Consider the following 21,578-nt stretch of genomic DNA (forward strand, 5'->3'; position numbering starts at 1 on the left):
GGGCTATCTATCTCCTAAGCTTGAATTTAACCTCTCTCCAGTATTTCCTTATAATCTATTCCTGTTACTACTTGTGATCTCATACTTCATGAATTCAGAACACACACATATACTGGGGAGGGGTGAGGGAGGAAGACAATAACACTATATTTTAATAAATACTTAAATGACCACCAAAGCCAAGCAAAAAGATATAACTTACAGCCGACTGAAACCAGAAAAAAAGCCACAAATCAATTTTAACTGTTTTGTTTAGTGCTAAAAACTCAAACTGCAGTGATTATAAAACACAGTAGCGTTCCTCAATTAGCTGCCAAACATTTGTTTCAATAATTCACAAGAAATGACTTACAAAGAGTCTGTTAGATTGTTAAGAAAGCCTCTGAAGGACCAACAAAACCAGGCGCCACGGTGTATTGATGTAGAAGCTAGCCAGGAAGCCTTATTAACCTCTGAGATGCTTCAGCTGATGTACTGACTCCATTAATGCTAATGGAGATGGTCCCACTTAAAGGGAGCTACCCCTTTATCAAAATAATGCCTTTCAGGTTTAAAGTCTTAGCTTGTATAGCCTCTCCATTTGCCCTTGAGCTTATTATTTCATGCTCTTATACCAATGAATAGGAACAAACTAAAACAACTAGAGCACACAGAAAGTGGGAAATAATGTACCAAAGCCAACCACAAGATAAACGGGAAAGTTTACACAAAAGAATTAGGAAAAAACTCAAGGATGGGGGGACCAGGGAAGCAGGGTAGTATATTTCTTAGGCAAGGGCTCATATTACATGAAAGTTACAGTATTTCTCATAAAAAAAATAAGTAATGACTACCAGTGGGGTCATGTTATTAAAATTTAACAGTCATCAAATCTGCACTTTGTATAGTAAATGACAAGATAGTATTATCTATCATAGCTTACTAATAACTTCCAAATAAGGTCTAATGCAGGAAGTGAGAGAGGAGTGCTAGACGTTTTCTACATTAGTAAAGACCTTTGCTTCTAGAAGAAATTTGTTTCCATGTCTCATCGATGAGCAGTAGTGTCCAGAAGCAATATATAATATTATTTAATAATTTTCACATATCACATTTAGATACCTAAATCACCTCACTGTGTAATTAGCCTTTTCACTAGATTTTTAGTAGAAAGGGTACGTGCATACCCGATGATTTTCTCAAATACAACAAAGGCTAAGAAAAAAATTAGGCTAACAATAAATCTAACTAGGCCAAATAGATATGTTAATTTAGGTAGTGTCTTCACAATCTGGGGTATCTAAACTCAAAAGTTCATTATATATATATGAATAATTTTAAGAGTAATCATAGAACTATCTGTAAAAAAACTGAACGTAAGTTTATAATGAATATGAGATAATCCACTATGACCAAAAATTCGAATCAGCATAGTACTCATTCCGTTCTGTTGCAGACAGACTTGCCAAAGGGTCACTAGGCATCTTTAACCTTTCTCATGCCATATCAGTTGTCCTCCCTGTCCATTAGTGCTAATGGTACTGCTCTCACAAAACCTGTTAGTTGTCATTAAGAAGTTATCAGATAACGAGAAAATAGAGGCATTTTTATTAAATCAATTTACCATACTGGGGTTAAAACACATTAAAAGGAAAACTCAACTAGGACAGTTATAGAGTAACTAGAAAATGTGGAACAAGATTTTATAAATTTATCAAAATAATCCAATTTGGACAATTTCAAAATTAAGTTTTTCCTTTATCACCACCACAGAGAATTCATCACTATTATATTATTAAGGAATGACAAATAAATTATTTCCAAAATCAAAGGGAAAAACCTAAATGTATAAACTTTAATTTTAAGTGCTATTTGAGAACCCAGAAATTGAAAAAATAAAAAGAACAGAACAGAAAAGAAAGAGTATTGCTGCGTAGGAGATCCAAGTACATATTCAACTAATATATTTACATTTATAATTGCACAGTGAAAAAAGAGTAAAAATTTAAAAATTAATCCGTCTACAGTTATGTAACCTCTATAAATCCACATCAGAAACTGTCAGAGAGAGAGAAATATTAATCTTTCTGAGAAAGTGATATAATGAAATGGTTGTGAATTTATTTTAAGATTAACATCTTCTTAAAGAGCATGTACTACATGACTTTTAAAATTTTTTCCATGTTACATCTCAAAAAATATTACATAGAAATGAAAAAAACTGGTAAGAAATAAGAAATTTTTATTTTCTATTTTCAATGATAGTCTAGGTGAATCAGGTTAATCCTCCCAAAGAAAACAAGTAGAAAAAATTGGGGTGGGGCGGGGGAGGGGGGGTTGTTCAACTCTGCTTGAACATATGGAGTATTTAACAAGAATGTGAAGAGTTCTTAGGTCAAAATCCAAGAGAACAAGGAAATATTTTAGGCCTAGACGCATTTGATGATTCTAGGGAGGGCTACTAAGAGACTGAGTGGTTTTTTCGATAGACTTGGGGAACTATGTTCAAGGGGTCAATTGGGTGACCTTCCCTCCATGCCGTGGTTGGGAACCTGAGGGATACAGAATAGACAAAAGAGAGAACCAGTAGTAATGAGGTTGTCAGAGCTATTTCAGGTAAACATTATTTAAAACATTTCATTTCAATCCCTAAAATTGGATTAAAATTATCCAAGACTGACCGTGTTGCAGAACTCTGATACTATATCAAATTTAAAATTGTTTCTAAAGATTTTTGAAATACGATCTGGAAAACCATGAGTCAAGACATTATAAGTAAGGACCAGCTGAAAAAACAAAAATACACTGAAAACAAAACCAAATATTGGAGTTATCAGAAACATACTTAAAAATAAGGGTGTTTAAACAACTTGGTAATTTGAAAAAAACTGAATTCTAGAGGATCAGAAATTATCACTATCCACTAAAATATTTCATCAATGCATATGTTTTTGTGCATGTATTAAAATAACCATTCCCCTTTTCCCTCTAATATTAATATTATACTAACTGTGTATGATGCCAGTTGGGTACTGATATATCAGGGGGATTACACTGTAAAGCATATGATTGTGTAACCAATATGCATCCAAAACTAATGCAAATTCACATGGAATGCAAACTATAATTTTTTAAATTATTTAATTAAAAATATTTTAAAAGAAATGTGACTTATGTTCATAGTTATATTTTTCGTTTATTTTATAAATTTACAAACAAGAATACAAATAAGCATTAAAAACAGGCAAATGCGATTAACAAAAATTAAACATTACCACTTTATTCAAGTGCTACTGGAAGAATTTTATACATTGCCAGAGCTGACAATGAATGTCAATTAACATGACTTTCATTGGTAACCAAGGGTCTATTGGGAACTGACTGGAGGGTGTGATCATCAACATAATTTTTACAGTTAAATGTGGAAGATCTGAGTGTATTTCTCACAGTTTGCAATATTGGAGCATAACAAGTAGGAAGTTCGAGCTTATTCTTTTCAAAGCATATTTAGTCTAGTCTCATCCCAGCATGTCCACTTTTAGCGACGGTTAAACAGCTTACCAGTTACTGAATAAAGCAGGCCGCTTTCCTTTTATGAAGGCACACAAAAACATAATTATAGCAAAGAGCTGAAAAACTGTCCACCATCACATAACTGAAAATTATTCTACATGAAAATGCAATGAGCTATCCTGAGGCAAGTGTATGAAAGGTCAGTCTAAAAAGAACTGAATATTTGAGAAATGGACCTCTTGTAAACTAACTGAGTAACACTGATGCTACCTAATTACTCTGTCTGAGATTTCCCTTCCTTGAAAGAACCATCATAATTCTGGCACAGCCAATGGAGAGAAGTAAGCAATTTTTTTAATAAAGATTCTGACATCTAAAATACAGAGTGCTGTAAGCATAAAAACATGCTAAAACACTTCATTGTAAGCATTTGTGATCAGTCTTGAAGTATTTTTGTATGTTTCACACGAAAACAGTGTGACCTTTGATTGCCCCCCTGTGGTTTGCTTTAAACTGTTGTTCTCTTCTGAATAGTTGTGCTTTTTATTACATGCTGTCATTTAGATTCGCTATGTCACCCCTATTATTAGAATTGTTTTGTTGTATACTTCAGAATTCAAAAGGATAGTGATTATAAAAATACCTTATAATCAGCATAAAGTTTACGAGCACACACACAGAAAGAAGTCATGTGACAAACATGCAAGGGGCAGCCTATGACTAAAAGGAACCTTAGAATGTGCAAGGGATCTGACTCGGGTTTTCTTAAAGAATAGTACTTTTTTATGCCAACTAAAGATTCATAAATGTTAAAGGACGCAAAGGGATGTCAGTTTAGGTAGAATAATGCTAATCACACATAAAGAATCCAGAAGTCACTACTTAGGACGTGTACAGCTTCTTTCAAAAGTGGAATTAATTACATAACAGACTTTACTCTAGCTAACAGACTTAAATATTTAAAATTGGGTAACTATAAACCCTATAATGATTACAATATAAAATAAAGTATTACTTATGAACTTTAAGAAATTAAATACCTAATCATTGAGCCACCAATTCTCATGAGACATGAAATAAGTCTGACTTACTTCTTAAGGTTATTACACTTGTGGATGAAAAGGGGAAGAGACCATCTCAATCCAATTCAGGGGAGAAACTTGATAATTACTCCAAATAATCACAACTCCCAGGGACTACTGGATACTCACTTTAGCAGCACTAATGACTGTGGCAGTATAAGACTGATTGTTGTCCCCACAGGCTCCACCACGGGACTGATGACATCGAATCAACTGGAAAAAGAAAGAGAGAGAAATCAGAAAGTCATTTCTATTAAACTGTTTAACTCTACAGGCTATTAGGACAGAGCTTATTTACCATGCATGATGATGGTGGTGGGTGGAAATGTTTGTACAAGTGTATTTCATACAAACAGCCAAAAGCCCTGCTCAGACACTTTTAGCCCTTTTTATAATCTACTGGTGCCATTCAGGCCGTTTCATGCTCAAATGCGATTTTTAATTACAAGATGAATAGTTTTTAAGAATTCATAAACTCTAAAATAGTAGAATTTGGGCTCTGGCAGCCTTTCCACAAATAAAATTTAAAAACATAATCAAAGGACTTACACATGACTTCCTAACATTAAATATTTAACATGCTAGCAAATTAGGGGTTTTGTCCTCTTAATTCCTACATAAAGATTGTAAAAGGAAACCTAAAAAAAATAGACAAAAGATTGTGCCATATTTTCATTTTCAACTATATCAGTGGAAAAGTGGCACAAATTACGCATAAATCAACTATGACACATATAGTAGCTATCCACTTCAGAGGGTTTACTAGTTTTACCATTAGAATGAAAAAGACATGCCCCTATTCATGTCTGATGTAAATATATTGACCTGCCAATTTTCAGAGTAAATCACTAGTTTGACAAACATGATTCTCTCATGTGCTGAGCAATAACTGGTATTAAATTCTCCACTGCTCCTACATTTCCTAAATTTGGTGGGGGGTGGGGGGAGAGAAACATATATATTTATACAGTATCATTAGCCAAATTCTTACATTTACATTTGTAATGAAATAACAATAACAGAGTGCTAGAACAGTTCCATGTTGTGATACGAATTATTACAAGCCAATAGAATTCAAAAAGAACCTACCTCTCCAAACATAAAGAAACAAAAATGTTTTATATAATTTAAAACCAGGTCATTTGATAAAGATTAATATGTAAACCTTTTATTCTTTTAATCTAAAATCAAATTCTCCTTCTTCACTAACAATGTATAAAAAAACAATCCCTCAAAGCAATAACAATATCTGTATATATAAAAGGCTAAGTGATTGGTTCTCAGTTCTCGGGTGACACACCCCAGAACCAGAGAGAAGGGAGCCCAATTCCTCATTGTTGCTGGGGCACTGTGGCCCCGAATCTGGTTTACTGCATACTTGTGTTTGCGTTCCAAACCCTGTAGGACAGCAACTCTCACACTCTGGGACCCCTTGGGGGATGTCAGAGAGACGGTTTCAGCGTGATCCCTGCAGGCCAGGCTGAGGGACCCCTCCTGCCAGAGGGACTCTGCTCACTCCACAGATGCTGGGGAGGGACCGGGAAGGTTGGCTCCAGGACATGTCAGGCCCATCTCACCCAGCCCCGCCCCACCGGCCACCTTCTAATTAATTTCCTTTCAATGTGCACAAATCCATGCACTGGGTCTGTAACTAGTATATATTATAATGAAATAGTTTTGAAGGTCTGATGTGAATGATTGCTGCCAAACTGAATGATTGCTTAAGTAGATAGAGTTCAAGGTCAATGGTGAGGAATTGTCCAAATGACAGGTGATCAACAGCAAATGTGGTTTAGTTAATAAAAAGAATCTATCTGCTGAAGCCGGTTTGGCTCAGTGGATAGAGCGTCAGCCTGCGGACTGAGGGGTCCCGGGTTCGGTTCCGGTCAGGGGCATGTGCCTGGGTTGCTGGCACATCCCCGGTGGGGGGTGTGCAGGAGGCAGCTGATCGATGTTTCTCTCTCATCGATGTTTCTGGCTCTCTATCTCTCTCCCTTCCTCTCTGTAAAAAATCAATAAAATATATATTTTTAAAAAAGAAAAAAAAAGAATCTATCTCACTCATTCACCCACTGCCTCACTCATTCATTCATTCATTCACATTCAAAAAGAATACCGAAAATTATCCCTCTGCTGCCTCCTGCCTCAAATGGAAGGAGAAAGAGAGGACAATTGTTGGTGTCCAACTAAAACCAAAACCAAATCAAAGAAAACAAACCAGTAAGTTAAATAGTCATCACTGGTTGGTAATCGCTTTGGAAAATTTGGGAGTGAGTGGTCCATTACCAATAATCCAAGAGTCCTGCCTTACCTTGTTTTCTGCATAAGCCAGCCAGCGGCTCCCAAGAGCAATAGGATTCATGTTGGGCCCTGGACAAGGATAGCAGCCTGGAAAATTTCAAATGGCAATATTTAGAAATTTCTTAATAAATTTTCTGTTGATGTACCATATTTTGATGCCATTAAAACATAACAAACAAATGCTTTTTTTTTCAAGTTTCACATAAAATTACCATAATACTAGTCATGATTCTAATAACTAAATGAGGTTTTTTATTTTTTCCTCTACAGTTCCCCTTTCATTTTTTTACTTTATTCCAAGAAGAAACAAATCTGGTAATCACTTTTCGCAAATATTGAGCATTTTATACAGTTATTCCTAGAACAAGAGAGAGAAGCTGAGGCAAATCGTTTTAAAGTTTGTAAGTCTACAACTTCATAAGTCAAGCAACAATGTTTGAAGAGGCCAGAGGAAGGATACAGTTGGTCCAGGAATTTAAGGGCAAAAGATAAAGAATACATACACCTAAAAGGAAAAGAAGATACGATGCACAATTGAGGGGGTGGGGGGAGACAACCACTTAAGTATGAGGCCAAAGAGAAGAAATCCACAAAGGGTGCCTCATTAGAAAGATGTTGGGGAACTATTTACATAATCGAGTCCAGCCAATAAAAAAATAACAGAAAGGATTATTTTGTGGTTCTCTCCTTTCAACAAGAATAAATCACGAGAAACCAAGATGGCGGCATAGGTAAACACCGGAGTTTGCTGCCTCAAACAACTACTTCAAAAATACAACTAAAAGACGAAACAAACATCATCCAGAACCACAGGAAGGCTGGCTGAGTGGAAATTCTACAACTAGAAGGAAAGAGAAAAGCATATCGAGACTCAGAGGAGGAGCAGTGCGGAAGTAAAATACTAAGGTACAGAGGCACACGCGGAGCGGGCTGGCGGCTGAGGGTGCGGTTGTCGTTTTCAATCGGGAGGGAGTCTCAGGCTCTGAGCTCCAGTTCCAGATGAGTCTCTGGGGACCCAGACTCATATGGGAGAAGCAGGACTGTGTGGCATCGGTCAGGACTGTGTGGCATCGTTCGGAACTCAAGGGCAGCTTTCTCTCGGAGGGGCTTGCAGCGAGTCTCTGAGAACAACCATAACCGCTAGCCCCGGCCTGTAGATCCCGTGGGACCCACCCCACCCAGGCCCTGCAGGGAGGCTTTTGCTGGATAGCCTAAGGCAGAGGCTAGATTAGCACCTCCCTAGAGATCCAGGAGCCAGTGTACCCAGAGGTCAGAGTGGGACCATCCAGTTTGAGCTCTGTGGAACCATAAAGGACACACTCAGGGGGCAGACCAAAGCCCCACTGAAGCAAGTCGTGCCCTGGAGGGATGTCTCCAGCACAGAAGTTCTCCCACTGCAGACACAGCTGATTCTCACAGCCAATTGGCCTAGAGGTCAATTCCTCCCAGTGATACCTACAACAATCAAGGCTTAACTACAACAAGACTGTGCACAAAGACCACAAGGGGGTGCACCAAGAGTGTCCTCCTCAGGTAATTGGGGAGGCTGAATCACTGGACCCTAGAGGACACGTAGCACAGAAAACCACTTTATCAACACAGGGAAGCATAAAAAATGCGGAGACAAAGAAAAAGGACACAAATGACAGAAATGGAGGTGAGCAAACTACTGGATATAGAGTTCAAAACCACACTTTTAAGGTTTTTCAATAATTTTCTAGAAACTGCCGATAAACTTAATGAGACCTACAAGAAATCTAATGAGACCCTCGAGGTTGTGATAAAGGACCAACTAGAAATTAAGCATACACTGACTGAAATAAAGAATATTATACAGACTCCCAAAAGCAGACTAGAGGATCACAAGAATCAAGTCAACGAGAAAGAAAGTCAGTACCTACAAGGAAGTACCCATACGACTGTCAGCTGATTTCTCAACAGAAACTTTCCAGGCCAGAAAGGAGTGGCAAGAAATATTCAAAGTGATGAATGCCAAGAACCTACAACCAAGATTACTTTATCCAGCAAAGCTATCATTCAGAATCGAAGGTCAGATAAAGAGCTTCACTGATAAGAAAAAGCTAAAGGAGCTCTGGGGAGGAGAGCGGGTCTGGGAGAGGTGACCGGGTGTCTGGCACTGAGTTATTCCTGACCAGCCAAACCTAAGTGGCCATTTTTCTCCTGAGGAACCAGGCCCTCCCAATAGTCTCAAGGCAGCTGGTGCAACTGCACCCAGACTAAACCCTGAGCGGTACGAAGGAAACAGGCTCTGAATAACCTTAAAGAGTCCTTAAGGATGAGGACAGTGGGTGGGGAGTGAGGGAGGAGGGTGGGGTAGGAACTGGGTAGAGGGGAGTTATGGGGGGAAAAAAGAGGAACAACTGTAATAATCTGAACAATAAAGATTTTAAAAAAAAAAGAAATCACATATTCCTGGCAGTGGACACCATCTATGCATAGAAACACCAATGAACTCTACTAACCAAGACACACAAAATTTAGTCAAGTATGTGATGTCTGTCATCCTCGAGGCTCTCATCTCCTCTCCTGGCTGTGCCAATAAAGTGTCTTGAGGCTATCACCCTCATCTGTCAACTACACAAAATACTATTCCACTGTCTCACAAAACTGCTTTTTATTTTTCAACTACAGTTTGCATTTAATATGATTCTGTATTGGTTTCACGTGTGCAGCATATTAGTTAGACAATCATATACTTCACAAAGTGTACCCCTGATATTTTCAGTACCCAACTGGCATCATAGATAGTTATCACAATATTATTGACTTTTATTTCCTATACTGTACTTTACATCCCCATGACTATTCTGTAACTACCAATCTGTACTTCTCAATCACTTCACCTTTTTCACCCAATCTCCCAACCCCTCTCCCTTGTAGCAACCATCAAGTCTGTACTCTGTATCTATGAGTCTGTTTCAGTTTTCACAGAAATGCTTGAAAGGGACTAGTCGAAAGACTGCAGAATGAAAGAATGCAAAAGGCCTAACTTAAAGGACTCCTGGTTTATCATTCCAAAAGTATCTGGTTAATATTTTCACAAATGTTTTTGTCTTAAATGTACACTCCAGGATCAAGCTAAGGTTATCTATTTCATAGTTTAAGTCTCAATTTGGAATCTAAATTTTTGCAATCTTGAGGCAAACAAGATTTTATAACAATAACCTTTTCTTCCCATGGCAAAAATAAATAAAATAAATAACCAAATTACATAAACATAGTATCAAAAAATAGCATTTCTACATTTCAAACTGCACTGCTCACATACACGCTACCTAGCAGAAAGTCCCAGTCTGTTATCGATCATAAAAGACATAGAGTAATCAATGCAAGATAGCTTATTCAAAAGCATACTTCTTAATAAAATTAACAAATTAAAGCATATTTATTAGGTAACAGCCAAAAAAGTGATCTACATAGAAGTTTTTTTCAAATATTAAAATAGTGTGCTCAGCTAAGAGCCAGATATTTTAAAGCCAATTTTGATAGAGATCTTTTTTAAATGTATATTCCATGGTTCCCTGAATTCAGAGAGCCTTGTGAGAAGCAATAGCCATCATTTTGAAAGGTTGGTGTTGCTGTGTTCACAAACACTGGATAAACCCACACTGATGTTGCTTCCATTATATACTAGTTTTCATTTTACATCCTTCAACTGCCATCTATCTTTTTTTTATTATTATTGATTTCAGAGAAGAAGGGAGAGGAAGAGAGAGATAGAAACATCAATGATGAGAGGGAATCATTGATCGGCTGCATCCTGTAGAGTGGACCGAGCCCGCAACCCAGGCAAGTGCCCTTGACCGGAATCGAACCTGGGACCCTTCGGTCCGCAGGCCGACGCTCTATCCACGGAGCCAAACTGGCTAGGGCTTATCTTGAGATTTTATTGTAAAAGAAGATTTAAAAATGTATGTTGCTATATCCACTTAATGTTAATTATGGCTAAATATTAGGGGGAAAAACATAGGACAAAGGCCCATTAAAATAGTGCAAAACAACCCACTCTAACAAATAGTATGTATCATTTAGATAAAAGATTTTATTTCTATACTCCCATTGAGTAAACTAATCCTACTCATACAAAAATGTGCTTTTATATATGTGCATGCTTATATTCCACAGACATTTTTAGAGCTAGAGAAAGGAGTATAGGTATGGTGCATAAGAAAGTTTCCCCCTTTTCAATGTCATTAAATAAAGAATATTGAATTGTGGCATTATATAAGAGGTAGCGAATCTCCTGAAATTTAAAGTCAACATAATCTAACTCTCAATTCTAATAGCCATTTTGCCTCACTAGATCCTAATAAGTATATATTCTCCTTTCTAAAACAAAAGCATAGTACGGAAAAAATATAGTTAACAATTCATTTTACTTTTAGAGTCAAGGTTTTTAGAAACTCAGTGGACCTCAAGAGTTACAGTGTATTGGGATAAAAGCAAATTGTTTTTCTGCTCTTCAAAAACATTTTACAGCTGGAATCAGCAGAACATCAGCCACTCAGCACTATCCCAACTTTATAAGCATGACTCCTTTAAAGATTAACTGTTGCCTCCAGCTAAACTTTGAAAACAAGTGAAGGGGGGGGGGGGGGAACCAGGCCACTATAAAGTTAGGACTAATTCTAACAAGTTTACAATGTTTGTGAACAAAGTAAAGAAGAACTAGATATTTTAAAAGTTGGGTTCCTAAATTTAAATAAAGATAAAATTCAAGAAAAGCATAATAAATGAAGATTCTTCCATTATTAGAGTAATTAAAAAGGCACAAGACATACAATTTAGAGGGCATCCTCCCAGAAGCTGGTCCTAATGGAGAGTTCGCCTGAACTCATTTTGAAAACCAAAGAGTTTAACCACTCTCTGTAACACTCTGCTTATTTTTCTTGGTAAGAATAACTCAAAAGAGTTCAGACCTTTGTGGGGGCAGGGAGAATCTGATGTCTGCATTTATGGTCAACTGACTTTCAACAAGGATACAAAGGCAAGTCAATGAGGAAAGAATAATCTTTCCAACAAATGATGGGTCATCTGGATATCCATGTGCAAAAGAATTAAACTGAACTTTGACCTCACACAGCATACAAAAATTAACTGTAAATGAATCAAAGACATATAAGAACATATATACATAAATCATAGACACAGACCACAGTGTGGTGATCGCCAGAGGAGAGGGAAGGGTGGGCTGGGTGGAAATGGCAAAAGGAGTGGGGTTGGGATGGAGACAACTTCATTAATGTCAACAATAAAAATAAAGTTAAAAATGAAAAAGCTAAAAGTATTAACCTCTGTAACAAAATATAGTGGTAAAGCTGCATAATCTTAGGTTAGGCAATGCTTTCTTAGATATGACACCAAAAATAAGTGATTAAAAAAATAGATAAATCGAACTTCATCAAAACGAAAACTTCTGTGCCTCAAAGAACACCACCAAGAAAGAGAAAAGACAATTCACAGAAGTGGAGTTTTGCAAAACATGTACCTGATAACTGACTACACCTAGAATATAAACAGAACTATGACAATGAGGAAAATACAACTCAGTATAAAATTTAACAAAGAAGATATAAGATGGCAAACAAGCCATGAAAAGATGCTCAACATCACTAGCCATCGGGGAAATGCAAATTAAAACTAGAATCAAATACCACTTCATGAGACCCTAATAGAATGGCTATAGTCAAAGAAACAATAACGATCGTCAGCATCAATGTGGAGAAATTGGACCCTCAGACACTGCTGGTGGTGATGTAAAATGTTGCAATCACTCTGCCTGGCAGCTCTTCAAATAGAGAAGGATAGAATTACCATATGACCAAGCAATTTGACTCCTAGGTACATACCCAAGAGAAATGAAAATGCATGTCCACACAAATACTTGTATCCAAAAGAAATGAAAAAATATTTCCCCATAAAAACCTTTCACTCAAAAAAGCATTATTCATAATAGCCCAAAAATGGAAACTAAAGGTCCATCAATTGATAGACAAAATGTGTTATTAAGCATACTATTATTCAGCAATAAAAAGAAATTAAGAATAACATTCCATCATCTGAACATACCAGTTTATCTGTCCACTCACCCACTAAAGAACAACCTGGTGGCTTCTACATTTGGCAATGTGAATAAAGCTGCTATAAATACCATGGGCATGTTTTTTAAGTGGACATAAGTTTTCAACTCCTTTATATAAATGCCCATTGATAGATAAATGTCTGGTTTTATGAGAAACTATCAAACTGTCCATTAGAGTGGTTGTACTATTTTGCATTCCCAGGAGCAATATATGAGATTTCTTATTGCTCTACATCTTTGCCAGCATTTGGTGCTACCAAATAGTCGGCATTTTGGCTTTGTCTAATAATGTGTTGGCATCTCATTATTGTTGTTTTTGTATAAATATGATTTTATTGATTTTTTTAAAGAGAAAAACTAAGGGAGAGAGATAGTGAGATACAAAGATCCATGAGAGAAAAACATCAATAGGCTGCCTCCTGCACGCCCCCACACTGGGGATTGAGCCTGCAACCCACGCATGTGCCCTGACCAGGAATCCAACCATTGACCTCCTGGTTCATGGGTCCATGCACAACCACTAAGCCACACCAACCAGGCTGTTTAAATTTAAATTTCAATGATGAACTACCATTGCGAGAATATTTTCATATGCTTATTTGCCATCTGAATCTTCTTTTTTCTACTTAAGGTCTTTGAACCATTTTTTAATCAGTTTGTTTTCTCCTTGTTGAATATTCAGAGTTTATGTATAGTCTGGATAATGGTCCTTTATTAGATGTGTCTCCTACAAATATTTTCTCCCAGTCTGTGGCTGGTCATCTCATTCTATTGACAATGTATTTTACAGAGCAGAAGTTGTTAACTGCAATAAAGTCCACCTTATCAATTATTTATTTCATGATACAAAGCCATCACCATGCCCAAAGTCATCTAGGTTTTCTCCTGTTATAGTATATACATTTATACTTTTGTGTATTGCACTTATAATTAATTTTAATTTTTATGAAGGATATAAGGTCTATATCTAGATTCAGTTTTTGGCACATGAATGTCCACTTGTCCCAGAACCTTTTGTTGAAGATATCTTTGCTCCATTATACTACCTTTGCTTATTTGTCAAAGATCTATGTCTGTACCCTCTATTCTGTCCCGCTGATACATCTGTCTATTCTTTTGCCAATGTCCACACCAAAATTGAACCCTAAGGCAAACTACTGGCATTATATGTTTTATGGATTGGGTAAATTTATGCTGACATATATCCATCATTGTAATATGATAGAGTATTTTCACTGCCCTACAAATTCTCTGTACCTATTTATCATTTCTGCCCTCTCCATTTTACCAGCAGCCACTGATCTTTTAACTATCTCCATATCTTTGCCCTTATGCATCCATAGACTTTTCCTGAAAATATAGGTAAAATTTTATGTTTGGCTTTTCTTAACATTATCTTATAAGCATTTTACATATTTCCATGAAAGTATCATGAAAATAAAATAATTATACATGCTAATTTTAAAAAAGAAACATTATAAGAGTATTGCCATTATAAGGCTAAACAGGTAGGAATAATGTGCAGAGAATAAGAAAGCCTTAAGTGATTTCATTGCACATATTCGCTGAGTGTCCACTATGTATCAGGCACCAGGCTGTGAAAACACCATGGCAGCCTAGTCACCATGGCATTCCTAGTATATAAATGGGAAATCAAAAGAAGAGACATAGATTTGACTTTTACCTTTAGCTGGACTGAGTTCTCACATTAACATTCCAAACCTATCTTAGATAATTTACAAATTTGCCTCTAAACATTAAAGAAAAAAATCTATTTCAAAATTAAAAATAATTGTACATTTTTAAGATCCTTTAAATTCATTCCTTACATTTCTTATTCATCACGAACATACATGAAGAACACATCTTAATACTAAGAAATGACATTAGGACTATAAGGAATACATGTTCCTCCTCCAAGTAAAAATGGGAGCCAAGGAAAGAGTCACTTACTTACTATATAATCCTTTGCTCTCTCTCTGGAGAATTCCTATCTGCTTTTCAATTTAAGCACACTGGAAATGACTGCTAATGACACCTATCAGTCCTTGTCTTTTGTTTTCTTAATCATACATGGGTTTTAGATTTCCACATCAGACAGCTGCTCAGGGCCACCTTTTCTGTATAGCCAAAGACAAAGGTGTCTCCTTTCTCATCATACTGGCTGTGTTCCCTTTCCAGTTCTCTATCAGCTCTCTTTACCTGATCCTTCTCCCCTTTGGCACAAATTCCCAAGATGCTTTCTCTGATGGACACAGCTGTCTCTACTAATTTTACAGTCCCGATTCATACATAACTAAGGTACTCACAATTGTATAACACAAGAGCTTTTCAAAGTATTTTAGAAATTAAATGCTTGCATGATCAAAACGATATCCTCATAGACCAATGGAACAGAACTGAGAATTGAGAAACAAACCTACATGTGTACGGGCAACCAATTTTCAACAAAGGCGCCCAAAACACACAATGGAGAAAACAAATAAACGGTGCTGCAAAAATGAGAAGGCCACATGCAAAAGAATGAAACTAGAGTATCTGCCACCATACCCAAAAATTAACTCAAAATGGATCAAGGACCTAAGTATTAGATCCCATGAAAATATAAAACACATAGAAAAAAAAACATAGATAGTAAACTTTTGGATCTTGGTGTCACAGAGGACTTTATAAATTTGACTCCCAAAGGCAGGGAAGTTAAAGCAAAAATATGAAAAGATGCTCAAATTTACTGGCTATAAGGGAAATGCAAATGAAAACCACAGTGAGATATCCCCTCACACCTGTCAGAATAGCTATTATGAAAAAGTCAACACACAACAAGTTGCCGAAGATGTGAAGAAAAGGGAACTCTCATGCACTATTGATGGAATTGTAAGTTGGTATAGCCACTATGAAAAATAGTATGGTGATTCGTCAAAATTTTTAAATCAGAACTACCATAACACCCAGCAATTCTATTTCTGGGTATTTATTCAAAGAAAATGAAAACTATATGCATCCCTATGTTCACTGCAGTACTATTTATCATTACCAAGACATGGAAACAGCCTAGATATCTATGCTAATTTAAAAAAAAAAGATAAATGTATAAAGATACACACACACACACAAACACACAATGAAATATTACTTAGCCATTAAAAAGAATAAAATCTTAACATCTGTGACAACATGGATATTATGCTAAGTGAAATAGACAGAGACAGACAAAAACTACCATCTTACTAGACTACAGTAGAAAAAAAGTTCTAACTCCAGACTTCCTTCAGAATCAATTCTTGCTGGAATTTTCATCCTTCTAGCCTGCCCTACAAATCTTAGTCTTGTCTATTACATTTTCAAAAAAATCCCTCTCCCTCTCTACCCGTGTGTGTAGATTCTATGCTTATTTCTGCACTTCTGGGCAGTAGTAGAAGTCTGAGGATGTAGGGCAAAGGAGGAGGTAGAGAGATAGGCTCACACATATCACCCGGGTATGGGCTAGAAGGGGTCAATGTGGGGGGAGAAAGAGACATCTGCAATATTTTCAACAATAAAGATAAAATTTCTTTAAATTCCTCATGTGTGATAATACAGTTACCTCATGTATGTTATGATAATTAATTAAACAACTGCTTTAAAAGTACAACATAGCTACATGAGGAGAATATATAAAAAGAAACTGAAGCAATCTAGTACAAGGCTTGCTTAGTAATATGTGGAAAACGTATTGTGAGTTGAAAATTCATAACCTAAAATTATAGTATAAATAAGACATCAACAGAAATATAGGAATATCCTAATAATTGAATCCCAGGAAATATCAAGTTGGTACATACTTGTGACAAAAAACTTTTTTGTGAAAGTACAGCTATCAAAGGCAGCAATTTTCTCCTGCAAGACTACGACAAGGATCCTAAAATTAGAAAGAAAAAAATTTAAAAATATGAGTGTGAAAGTCTATTCTATAGAATCATAAGTAAGTTAAATCATCTAGATGTAAACAAGTATCTATCTTTAAAACTTTAATAAAATCAAGCATTTCTTATACAATTTAGTCTAGAAATATATGTCTCATAAAAGGCAAAAATATAACCACAAAACCCTTAATAATCAAGATAGACATTAGTGGAATAAAAGTGACAGAGAACCAACTACATCTCAAAAAAACTTTTCCTCTGAACAAAATTTTGTCTCCACTCATTATAAATCAAATAAATCTATGTTCATTAAGAATGTATGAGATCAATAAATCGCTGGCTATTTACTAAAAGTATTTTTCCACTTCTGGCTCAAAGTCATGAAATTGAACATAAAATGGATTTATCTAATTTGTCGCTTAAAATTATTGCTGAATTCCCCAACACAAAAGCAAAAAAAAAACAAAAAACAAAAAAACTCAAACAACTATTATTCAGGGTAAATGAGTCATTTCTGATTGACTCAATATATTAAAAGTTAATCAGACTCCATATGAACTATAGGTTCTCCCAGAGATTTACAAATGATTAGGAAAATAATTTATTTACAAATTTTCTTAAACTGAAATTCCTAAAATACATCCCAAATAAAGTTATATTACAAACTACATTTTAGAGCTGTTCCATGCAAAGACATTAACAGGCAAATTTCAAAGTTTTTAAAAATCAAATAAGGATTATAATGATTGGCAAGTATTTAACATATTCATTGTAATAATTTGATATGTAATAGTATAACTACATTATCCCACCAATAAGGTATTCCTCCTATCTATAATAATAAAAGTGTGATATGCTAATTACACGGGATGCCCTTCCTACCGATCTTCCCTTCCGAGGGAAGCCCATATCGTGGGCTGAGAGCAGCCAGAGGGAAGCCCAGGGCCCGGGGCCAGAGGGAAGCTGGTGCCGACAGCCAAGGGAAGGAAGGCCTACTCTTGCACAAATTTTGTGCATCAGGCCTCAAGTTTCCTATAATTTTGAGTTTGATATTACTGAAGTCGAAATATGCATAACAATTAGACCTTCAATATGAATTGTATACTATCACTGAGTAGTTTTTCTTTGCCTGTTTCTTACAATCAAATGCTTTTACATTAGTAACAACGCCAATGTGTTCTTTATATTTATCGCGTATGTCTACCTTTCCTATTACATTCAACCATTCTGAGTCACTTTCTAAAATATTTCTTTAAAATCTAACCTAAATCTTTTATTATAAAATTTATTTTATGTTGAAACAGCACAAAATATTTAATTTTCCATGTTCTGTGTGTTTGCTTTTTAATGCAATGGAAGAACTATACTTTGCACCCATGACCTTGATCAAGACTTTTATGATCGTAGGGCTTCAATTTGCTCAATTGTAAAAGTAAAGTATTGAGTAACAGAAGATTCTTAGGGTCCCTTTCTCCTTCAATGTTTTGTACTTAAAATAAAATTAATTCTTCATTATTACTAGGTCAGGCGGAAGTTCAAGCCAGATCTGAAAATTTTCCTAGAGAAATTAACAAAACAGATCTTAATGAAGGGAAACATTATCTCAATTGTAGTCTTAAGGAATAAGGGGGAAAAAATCTTTTTTTGCATTCACAGTGCTAAAAGGAAAATACATTTCATAAATCAATAAACACAGAAGTGCATACATAATACTAAAAAGTTAAGTGATACATATAAAATCATTTCTCATAACCTTTGTTTGCTCAGATACTTTCTATTCTTTTCCATTTCATTTTTAAAACACTGGTTACAATTCACTAAATTTAATTCAAAATTCACTAATGAGTCAAGACTAAAAATTTGAAAACATTTGTTAAGAAATCTTAAGAGCTACTCCATTTAGCAGAATTCAAAAGGTGTTTTTGCAATTAAAAACAAATCAAAGATAGTCAATTATTTTGGCAGGGCTCCACATGCCCAGAAGATATGTTACTTTGTAAAAGAAATACATGAAAAAAAAAATGCTTACCGCTTATTGCAATGAAGATCATAGATAGGAGTTTTAAACTGAATGGATTTGACCATTTCCCCAGTACGAAGTGAATACAGATCAACACAACAGTAAGGTGGGCTAGTGCTAAAAAAAAAAAAAAAAAAGACAAATGCCATTAGTTTTCACAAGGTAGGATGGCCAATAAACTCTATATTTTCTCTATGAAAAGGTGAAGAGCTTGAGAAATACAGATTGGTAGTTACAAAATAGTCATGGGAATGTAAAGTATAACAAAGGAAATATAGTCAATAATATTGTAATGTCTATGTATGGGGCTATGTGGGTACTAGAAATATCAGGGAAACACTCTGTAAAGTATATGAGTGTCTAGCTACTATGCCATACATCTGAAACCAATACAAAATAATATTGAATATAAATTATAAATTAAAAAAATGTTAATTAAAAAAAATGTTAGTGAGAATGTGGAGAAAAGGGAACCCTTTTGCACTGTTGGTGGGAATGGGAACTGGTGCAGCCACTATGGAAAACAGTATGAAAGTTCCTCAAAAAATTTGTAATTTGTCGTATTTGTTATTCATAATAACAAAAACAGTTAAGTGTTGATCAATAAAGGAATGGATATATTGTGATATATTAATGTAATAGAATGCTTCTAGAATATTACTCAGCAATTTAAAAAAATAAACTATCCATACAATAGAGATGAACCTCAAACCATTATGAAGTAAAAAAAAAAGTCAAGACATAAAAGTTTACATACTGTGTGAGTCCCTTCCAATGAAAAATTAGACAGGCAAAACTATAATAGGAAGCATATCAGTGGTTGCCGGGGACCAGGCAAGGAGGAAAACTATATAGTATAAAGCGGCATAAGAAATTTTGGGGGGTGTGATAGAAATATTGTTGTGTCGTGATTATATTGGGTATTCACACAACTGTATACAATTGGCAAAACTGGGTCGGGAGGGGGAAATCTAGTAAAACTTCAACTTCAATCTCTAAAATTAACACAAGGCAAAAACTCTTCTCTTAATGTTCCCAATAATTAAACTAATCTTCTGCTGAGAAGTAATGAGTTAATAATGAATGAAATTTAACATTTTGCCAGACCAGCTGGGAAGTAAAAAACAGCTTGTCACCTTCAATTAGCAGCTCATTACAGCTACTGGTACATAGAAACTTGAATTCTGATCATTTCACTGACATCATATATTGTCACAACTGAGGTTGTTCCTGCAGAAAGCCTCCCATTGAGGTAGACAAAACTGCAATGAAGGCTGTTTAGAGTTAACATAACAAGACTTGATAGAACTAAAAATTCTATTGGTATGTGCAAAACCCTGCTTAGTAAGTGCCTAATAGAATAAAGATAACTCTTTAAAGTAAGAATTTTCAGAAAGTCACACATTCATAAAGGAGTCACACGTTCTGTCAATAACACAACTGTGTACACGCTTGGCATATCCTTTTGTTCTCTACTTTCTTTTCAAAAGCCTTGACCATTTCCCTGGGACACAGTTCAAGACAATCTTAATTTTCCTCATGGGTAGGCTGACGAGAAAGCTCTCCATAACATCAGCAGTAAATGCAGAAATGACATACAAGGCTTTTACTTTGTACTCTCATATGTACTAAACAGTGACCCAGAAAAAAAGACAATTAAAATTAGATATCAGCAGAATGAAAAAAGTAAAGAAAAATTAAAACAGCTTATGATCAACACTGTCAAATCAATTAAGCTTAACCAACTTATAGAAGACTCCACCCAACAAAAGCAGAATACACTTTCTTCTGAAATGCCCACAATTATATTTAAGCACTGGAGCCCAATGCATGAAATTCATGCAAGAGGCTTGGCCCTCGCAGCCCTAGCTTTGTCCGAAAGCTCATCCAGAAGGTTGTCCAGTCAGTTGTCCAGAATGTCATCAGGATGGTCGTTTGGCTCTTCAGTCTAATTAGCATATTAGCTCTTTATTATACAGGATAAGATGGGCACTTGTGATCTATTCCATTATATCACACTCAAAAGTTACAAACTTTAAAAATCTATCTATCTAGTTAAAAGTCTTCCTAAACCATATATCTTTGATCATTTATTCCAGTTTCAGAATCTATCAATGACACCCGCCCTAGCTGGTTTGGCTCAGTGGATAAAGCATCAGCTTGCAGACTGAAGGGTCCCAGGTTTGATTCCACTCAAGGGCATATGCCTGGTTGCAGGCTCAATCCCCAGTTGGTGGTGTGCAGGAGAAAGCCAATCACTGATTCTCTCTCATCATTGATGCTTCTCTCTCTCTCTCTCTCCGTTTCCCTTCCTCTCTGAATCAATAAAAATATATTTTTTAAATGACACCTCATTGTCACAGAATGTCAACTTTTTATCTAAGCAAATAAAACGCCTGTAATATGGACCAAATTGTGTTAAATATTTAGTGTACATTTTCTTCTTGTACTCTAGTTCATATATCATTAGTGACTATATTTTTTTAAATAAATGGTTTTATTGATATTAGAGAGAGAGGAAGAGAAAGGGACAGGGAGACAGAAACATCGATGAGAGAGGAACATCGTCAATCAGCTGCCTCCTCTATGCCCTCACCAGGAACCAAGCCTACAACCCGGGCATGTGCCCTAAAAGGGAATCCAATCATCAACCTCCTGGTTTCTGGGTCGATGCTCAA

General features: G+C 35.8%; 1 protein-coding gene across 1 annotated transcript in view; it reads right to left on the bottom strand.

Annotated features, from left to right (window-relative positions):
* The window catches only part of LOC102752803 (breast carcinoma-amplified sequence 3), a 198,020-nt gene that overhangs the window by 87,603 nt on the left and 88,839 nt on the right, over positions 1-21,578 (bottom strand). The window contains exons 8-11 of the mRNA XM_006756213.2: positions 18,910-19,017; positions 16,800-16,876; positions 6,886-6,962; positions 4,704-4,787 (exon numbers count right to left, since the gene is read on the bottom strand). Coding sequence (XP_006756276.1) covers positions 4,704-4,787; positions 6,886-6,962; positions 16,800-16,876; positions 18,910-19,017 — 346 coding nt within the window. The remainder of the gene's footprint in view (positions 1-4,703; positions 4,788-6,885; positions 6,963-16,799; positions 16,877-18,909; positions 19,018-21,578) is intronic.

This window comes from Myotis davidii, unplaced genomic scaffold (assembly GCF_000327345.1).
Source record: "Myotis davidii unplaced genomic scaffold, ASM32734v1 scaffold993, whole genome shotgun sequence".
NCBI classification, from domain to species: domain Eukaryota; kingdom Metazoa; phylum Chordata; class Mammalia; order Chiroptera; family Vespertilionidae; genus Myotis; species Myotis davidii.